This window comes from Stenella coeruleoalba, assembly GCF_951394435.1.
Source record: "Stenella coeruleoalba genome assembly, chromosome: 2".
NCBI classification, from domain to species: domain Eukaryota; kingdom Metazoa; phylum Chordata; class Mammalia; order Artiodactyla; family Delphinidae; genus Stenella; species Stenella coeruleoalba.
In genome coordinates, this window is record NC_137147.1 from 163,494,490 (window position 1) to 163,502,797 (window position 8,308).

Here is an 8,308-nt window from a genome sequence, read left to right on the forward strand (position 1 = left end):
GTGTTCCGATTAGCAAGAGTCTAACTGGAGTAAAAAGGTGACCTGCACAGCTCCTCTGATCCCTCCTAAGACCGAGAACCCACCACCTTAGGAAAAACATAGCTTCTAATGTAATAGGCTGTGTTTATCCTGCATAGGAGAGAAAATAGCATGCTCACCTTCAGACAGAAAAGGCAGAGAATTGTTAGCCTTTTTTGGAAGAAAGGAGCAAGTAATTGTCAATACCTCTTCATCTAACTCTCAGATCTTCAATTCACAGCTACTTTAGTCACTCCAGAGGCCATAAAAATTTCTCAAGGAGCGTCGTAAAATGTAAATGCTAACAACATTTACCAGAAAGCCAACTTAGTTTTAGTTTAAACCTAAATTCTCAAATGAACTAGCTAGTTTAATTTAGCTCTAATGTGGTACATTTCAAAATGGACCAGGGATAAAAATGGAGAGAGCCAAGGTGTTGAAAAGTACAAGGTCCATAAACGCCTTCAGCTACACAGCAGCTCAGCAATCTGGAACAATTAATTTTCCTCCCCAGAAGCTTCTGACTCTTAGAGCAAATGCACACGCCCACCCTTTGTTGTCTAAGAGACCAGGGTGATGAAAGGGAAAAGGAATTCTCCCCAAGATCAACATCTGACCACCAGAAATAGGACTGCCTTCACACTGAAACAATTCTCCCTGGTCCTATTGTTCTACTTTTTTCTAATGATGGAAAAATCTAATTCCAGGGAAATGCTAATAGCTTCATTATGTGACCACAGAGCTAATCAGTTATATAGCTAAAGAGTTTGGGGGCTAAGCTATAAGGTATTTTTGGAACAACATCTGATCTCGTGAAATAAATCTATTGTTACCAAGGATTTAGTAGTTTAAGCAAAACTCTCACAGGATGGAGACCCAAAGGACCAAGACTAAAAGGATTTCATTCGGAACATGCTAAGGACTGACCCAGGCTGGGGATTCTCAGGCTGATACGTGGTAGGTCCAGTTCAATGCAGGGTGGGTGCCGGCACGGATGAAGAGCAGAAAAACAAACTAACAAACAGGTGCTTGGAACCATGCTGGGAGCAAAATATAAGACAAGCACTCAGAAAATTCTGGCAAACCATGGAGGAAGGGTCAGAGGAGTCTAGATCTCTGTCAGTAGAGTAGGCCTAAGGAAGGAACCCTTGGTCATGTTAAGGAAGTAAGAATCAACATTTTTCCTTAGTTGGATGCACCTGCCCTTCATGAGAACAGTTTCTGGGCAAAGAACATGAAGAAAGCCTCCAGGTGCCAGGGAGCGCTGGGCAGAAGGTAAGGAGGTTTGGGCAAACAAGGCCGCTCCCCTGGCCAATTCACCAGATAAGAGAAAGTCACATCCCCCAAGGCCACCCCAGATAGGACAAAAGAAGGAAGCCACCTAACATGTGCAAATTTACCCATGAAAAAAGTCCTTGTTTCAGGGGACACCCACATCCCCACATCAGAACTCTCTCCAGTGGTCTGTCACACGGTCCTAAAAACATCTCAGATGGCAGACTGGGAGCCATGGGCCACCACCTCCCCTGACCTGGTCCCACAATCACCACAGGTCTATTGTGGCAATGCCACTGCTCTGGGAATGTGACAATCCTTAAAATGTCCCCACAACTCTGGCAACTGCCTCAGATTGAAAGATCCCTTTTATACTTTCATGCCCAAAACTACCCGACCCTTACATTCCACAATTACCTTGGTCACACTGTACCTCTACGTCTTAGCAACTATAGATAAGAATCATAGAAGTGTTAGCTATGATAATTATTTAATTCCATTTCCTTAAGGGCTTTTTCTTTCCTCTTAGAAAATTCCTTAGAGCCCTATGCTATCAATAATAATGATAATAATAGTGGTAGTAGTCATAATAGCTCGCGTGTATTGAGCACTTACCGTGCTAAGTACCGTGCTAAGGGCTTTACACATTTCCATTTCCTGCCTAGTTAAATCATGTCCCATCAGCCCTCCGGGGTAGCTGCTACTATTGTTTCCATTTTACAGAAGCGGAAACTGAGGCACAGTGTGCCAACCTTCATCCCACCTTGTTCCCTCACTTTGTGAGGAACCCCACGCCAAACAGTAAAGCCTCAGAAATCCGAAGTTTATAAGCAGTGTTTGTTAACTGCTGGCAGGGAAGGGAGGAAAATACTCTTTGGTTTGGGTTTTTGGAAGAGGACTCTTGACTCCCTTGGTCACAAAATGCACACAAGATGTAACTCTTCTATTATTTTGCTGTAGCTCAGGGTACAGCCAATTCTTACCCTAGTGTCTTCTTGGACCTCCCAGTCACTGGAGAAAGTTGCCAGTTGCTGCCCTTGGGAACAGTTTGAAAACTGGAAAAGGCTGGAAAACATCCTTCTGTTCTCTTGAGTGTCTGGAAAGATGGCATCTTGGAAATTGACTCCATGAGGCAAGAGGTTATAATTTTCATCCATCCTAATGGAAAAAAGGAAAAAAGCAGAGCTGTACACTGGGTCCATATGGGGTGTACCATCCTGAATCAAGAGTCAACAGAAGACTGTGACAGGCAATTTTATGACTATGTCTTTTTTTTAATTAAAGTATTGTTGATTTACACTGTTGTGCTAATTTCTGCTGTATAGCAAAGTGACTCAGTTATACACGTATATGTACTTTTAAAAATATTCTTTTCCATTATGGTTTATCCCAGGAGACTGGATATAGTTCCCTGTGCTATACAGTAGGGCCATGTTGTTTATCCGTTCTAAGTGTAATAGTTTGCATCTACTAACCCCAAACACTCAGTCCATCCCTCTCCCTTCCCCCCGTCCTCCTGGGCAACAAGAAGTCTATTCTCTTTATCTGTGACTCTGTTTCTGGTTTGTGGACAGATTCACTTGTCCCATATTTTAGATTCCACATGTAAGTGATATCATATGGTATTTGTCTTTCTCTTTCTGACTTACTTCAATTAGTATGATAATCTCTAGTTACACTCATGTTGCTGCAAATAGCATTATTTCGTTCTTTTTTATGGCTGAGTAGTATTCCATTGTATATACACCACATCTTCTTTACCCATTCATCTGTCAATGGACATTTAGGTTGTTTCTACATCTTGGCTATTGTGAATAGCGCTGCTATGAACATAGGGGTGCATGTATCTTTTTGAATTATAGTCTTGTCCATGTATATGCCCAGGAGTGGGATTGCTGGATCATACAGTAGTTCTCATTTTAGTTTTCTGAGGAACCTTCATACTGTTTTTCATAGTGGCTGTACCAACTTACATTCCCACCAACAGTGTAGGAGGGTTCCCTTCTCTCCACACATTCTCCAGCATGTTATTTGTAGACATTTTAATGATGGCCATTCTGACTGGCATGAGGTGGTACCTCGTTGTAGTTTTGATTTGCTTTTCTCTAATAATTAGTGACGCTCAGCATCTTTACATGTGCCTACTGGCCATCTGCATGTCTTCTTTGGAGAAATGTCTGTTAAGGTCTTCTGCCCATTTTTTTGATTGGGTTGGTTTTTGTTGAGTTGTATGAGCCGTTTTTAGATTTTAGAGATTAAGCCCTTGTCTGTCACATCATTTACAAATATTTTTTCCCATTCCATAGGTTGTCTTTTCTTTTTTTTTTTTAATGGTTTCTTTTGCTGTGCAAAAGCTTGATTTTGATTAGGTCCCGTTTGTTTATATTTGTTTTTATTTCTATTGCCTTGGGAAACTGACCTAAGAAAACATTGGCACGGTTTATGTCAGAGAATGTTTTGCCTATGCTCTCTTCTAATATTATGGTGTCATGTCTTATGTTTATGAGAGAAAGTCTCATAAAGGCACAAAGTCTCTAAGCCATTTTGAGTTTATTTTTGTGCATGGTGTGAGTGTGCGTTCTAACTTCACTGATTTACATACAGCTGCCAATTATACGACAATGTCTTCCATGGCTCTCATTAGAGAAGTGACTTTGTTTCTCTGCCTCACATCACATGAGTCTATTCTTAAGGTTTTCAAAAAACGTAAGTTGGGGAGTGGGGGAGTGTGTGCGTGTGTCTGTTTGTCTATTTGTGTCTCCCCAGTGGCCTTCCTTCTCAGAGTGTTTCTCGGCGAAAGGAAAGCCAGTTGTAATGAGCCGGGATTCAAGTCCTACCATTGCTACTTATCTCCTGTCTGACACAAAGTGAATTTCTTAAATTCTCTAAGCTTCAATTTACAATCTATAAAAAGAGGGTGACAACAGCGCCTTATTATTTAATGGTGGTGTGAGGATTGCATTTTAAACAGTAAGTAAAGCATCTGGCACAGAGTGAGAACAGTATGAAAGTTAGTTAACATTTTTACAGAGCCTCACGTAAAGTACCTGTTGGCAAGATAAAGTCAAGAAAAGGAAAAGGAGAGATGGGAGTTACCCTCCAGCCCAAAGGGGGCATTTAGAGGTCACCAGGGAGTCTCCACTGCCACTTTCTCCTGTGACACTGACCAGAATCTGTTCTCTTCTCAGTGGGTCCCAGAATAACAGAAGAGGAATGATTTGTATGCGGTTGTTAACACACATCAGGGCAACACAGCCCTGAGAAATAGAAATCTGTCAGACTACCATTTGACTCTATTTCTACCCTAACGTTTTATAAACATGTCAGAGCAAAAGATGAAAGAGTTGGCTGACCACCGCAGAGCCAGCAGACAAAACCGTATTTCATTATAAAATAGGAAAAGAAAATAATGTCTTCTCAAGTACTCCAGCTCTTTTTTTTTTCTTTTTTTTTTTTTTTTGCGGTACGCGGGCCTCTCACTGTTGTGGCCTCTCCCGTTGCGGAGCACAGGCTCCGGACGCGCAGGCTCAGCGGCCATGGCTCACGGGCCCAGCCGCTCTGCGGCATGTGGGATCTTCCCGGACGGGGGCACGAACCCGTGTCCCCTGCATCGGCAGGCGGACTCTCAACCACTGTGCCACCAGGGAAGCCCCAGCTCTTTTTTCTTGGGAAAATAAAGTTTTATTGTTGAATAGTTTTATAGCTGGGTTCCCAGTGTTTTCCCTAAATAAAGACATGAAAAAATCTATGTGAAGTTTCTCTGTATCAAGAAGATACTGTCTCACTCCTTGCTGACTTCATTTAGAAACTGTACTTCTCAAGCAATTAAAAAAAAACTCAGCTTAATCTAGCTAAACCACTCAAGCCAACACAAAGCACGCCATGTATTCTAAACTTAGCTATTCTGGCTTCAATATGGAAAACATGTGTTGACATGAGCTTACTGACGGCCCTCTGTGGAACTTACTGTTTTCTTTCTCAGTGACATGAAATCTCGAGAGCTAAAAGTGAGTCTGCAGGCCAAGGTCATGGTCATTCCATATACCCTTACTGCTACTCCAGGGGCTGGGAAGACTGGATCTCCTGGATCCCCTGAAGATCAAGATAGCGAGTGAATCCACGGCCCATCACAGCTGTGGATTCACTCGCCATCTTGATAGATACAGAACCTCAAAATGGAATCTAACTTATCAGTCTTCTCCTTCAACTGGAGACAACCAATGCATTTAGGGTTCCACCTGCTGCTTTTTATTTCAAACTTCAGTTGAACCCATCGTCTGAATTCTTATCCACACGCATTTCATCGTGACCACAAGACCAACTTTCATGGAACTGCACGAGGTTCCAGGAATCTCCTATCAGACAGGGCGTCCTACCTAATTCACCTCTGTAACTTCAAAGCCCTGTGACACCCCGCCCCGAGCCCTTACCGCCCCCCAAGTCCCTCCTCCATAAACCTTTGCTATTTCGAAGAGCCTGGCATTGAGGTCTGCTGGCAGCTGATACGAGCTAACACAAGTGAAACAAGAGGACAACAGCTGGGTTGCATTCCACACCATTCCCATCTTGGCATTTAAGCAGGTGCGCAGAATAACTATTCGTTCCCCATCTAACCTGAACCAGGTGTTTTGCATGAGTTACTGTGTTTTAGTCTCAACCAGCCTTGTTTCTCACATTATGAAGGTGAGGCTATTGAGGTTCTGGACAAGGTCAGTAACTTGCTCAAAATCATAGGGAGAGCAGAGCCAGAATTCCAGCAACAGTCTGATTTCAAAGGGGGTTTGTTTTGACCACCGCCCAGCCCAAACTACTCCCACCGAATCCAGTTTAAAATATAGGGTCTCACCTATATTAGAGTTCCACCTAAATTAGGGTTCCACCTGTTCTTTATTTCAAACTTGAGTCGAAGCCATCACCTGAATTCTTACCCACAAGCATTTCATCTGGACCACAAGCCAACTTTCATGGAACTCAATCAGAGAGGGCTCCTGCCTGATTTACCTTTATATCCTCAAAGCACTGTGACCAGGGTCTCCCCACCCACACCCCGGAGCCCCCCCGCCGCATAAACCTTTGCTCCTGGAATAGGCTGACTACTTGTTGCTGGAAACCACTTAGAGCTTTTGCCTGAAACACTCTTCTGTCCTTTAAGCGGAGGAATCATCCCTCTTTTGCCAAGTCTTAGCCAGAGGTACCCAGGATGTTGTAGACACGGCGGGAGGAGCAGGAAAGAGTCGAGTACGGGAAGGAGCCCAAGGCATCATCTAACATCGCACGCACGGCCAGGATCCCGTGGGAGGTACTGATCCGGCTCCGAATAAAGGTGACCTCGGTTGGTCACACGCAAATGGCCGAGGGGGTGGTGTGGGCGGGAGGTGGCGGGCTCACCTGAGGAAGAAGAAATAGGAGTAATCCTGGACCACGGTGTGGGAGTGACAGGAGAAGTAGCCCAGGCCGGTGAGGTTGAGCCTGGAGCCCGCGGGCACCTCGAGCATGCTGCCCCACGCCTGGTCGCACAGCATCTCGATCTCGGCCGAGTAGAAGAGCCCCGCCTCGCCGGCCTCGTACTGCCAGGGCAGGTAGTTGTACAGGCCGTGCACCTCTTGGTGCAGCGCCAGCACCTTGGCATACACGATGATCTCGGCCAGCTCGGCGCGGCAGCCCTCACTCAGGGGTCTCCACTCCGAGGGCAGCTGGCAGCTGCGGGAGGTCCCCAGCCGGCCGGCCAGGCAGAGCGCGGCGAGCAGCAGCGGGCGCAGCATGCCGGCAGCGGGGCGAGCGGCGGGACCGGCCTGGTGGGCGCTGCGCCCGAGGCGCACTAGCCGGTGCGCATGGCGGGGAGGCCCGGGGCGGAGCTGGGGCGCCGGTGGCGTCGGGGAGCCCGGAGCGGCCGGCCCACGGTGCCGCCCCGCCGGCCGGGAAGCGCAGCCCTGGGCGCTCGGCGCGCCGCTCCCTCCGCCGCCAGAATCAGCCGGCTGGCCCTAGCCCGTGACGCTTTAAAAAGGGCGCGGGGAGGGCCGACCTCCGCCTCCTCCTGCCCCCAGCGGCTGGGGCGTGGACGGCAGCGGGAGGGGCGGAGGCGGGACGCGAGCCAAGGGCGCGCGAAGCTCGGGAGACGCGGGGCGCTGGACCCGTAGCCCCGGGCCAGACGCGGTGTTTGGGGAGCGCCGGGCTCCGCGGAAAAGCCAGTGCTGGGAGGGGCGGCCCAGCCCTGTTGCAGCGCCCCGCGGACCGACTGGTCGAAGCTTTCCAGGCGCAAAGCCTGTACCAGACGTGGCGTCCGTAGAATGATCGCTGTCAATTGCCATGATTAGGCTGTATACGTTTTTGCACTTTCTGTAGTCCATTTAGAGTCAAATACACAGGAATCTAACTTTACCATCGCAGAGGTCAACTAGGAAATTCAATGTGATATAACAAACTTTTCTGGATTCATTCGTTCTCTCTCTCCCCACCCCCCTTATTATTTTATTATTTTTTTTTTTTTTTTTTTGCGGTACGCGGGCCTCTCACTGTTGTGGCCTCTCCCGTTGCGGAGCACAGGCTCCGGACGCGCAGGCTCAGCGGCCATGGCTCACAGGCCCAGCCGCTCCGCGGCATGTGGGATCTTCCCGGACGGGGGCACGAACCCACGTCCCCTGCATCGGCAGGCGGACTCTCAACCACTGCGCCACCAGGGAAGCCCCCCCCTTATTTTTTAATAATGCTGTTAGGAAAGCCTTAAAGATTTGAAAAGCCAAAGCCAGACTGCTCTGATTTTCCTACAGTTACATGATTTCATGTTTTACATAATTCCTACATTCAGATTCTGAATACCCTTCACCTGAGAAATAAATTCAGCAGTAAACTGCAAACAGCTTTTCACAAGTCAATGAGTGGCTGTGAGGAGACCCAAACTCCACAGTTAAATCTTTATTCCTAAACTCAGCAGTTCCTTTTATCTCCAAATTGCCTTAATTGTTCCTAATGTAGTAAGAAAAAAGAGGATATTATTTATAAATATGTATTATTTTAT

The 8,308-nt window shown here is 46.8% G+C and overlaps 1 protein-coding gene across 1 annotated transcript in view; it reads right to left on the minus strand.

Moving 5' to 3' along the window:
- LOC307182689 (coiled-coil domain-containing protein 3) overlaps nt 1-7,511 on the minus strand; it is a 101,648-nt gene extending 94,137 nt beyond the window's left edge. Inside the window, exons 1-2 of the mRNA XM_079914143.1 lie at nt 6,682-7,511; nt 2,277-2,451 (exon numbers count right to left, since the gene is read on the minus strand). Coding sequence (XP_079770269.1) covers nt 2,277-2,451; nt 6,682-7,055 — 549 coding nt within the window. The 5' untranslated portion in view covers nt 7,056-7,511. The remainder of the gene's footprint in view (nt 1-2,276; nt 2,452-6,681) is intronic.
- Between the last annotated feature and the right edge of the window lie 797 nt (nt 7,512-8,308).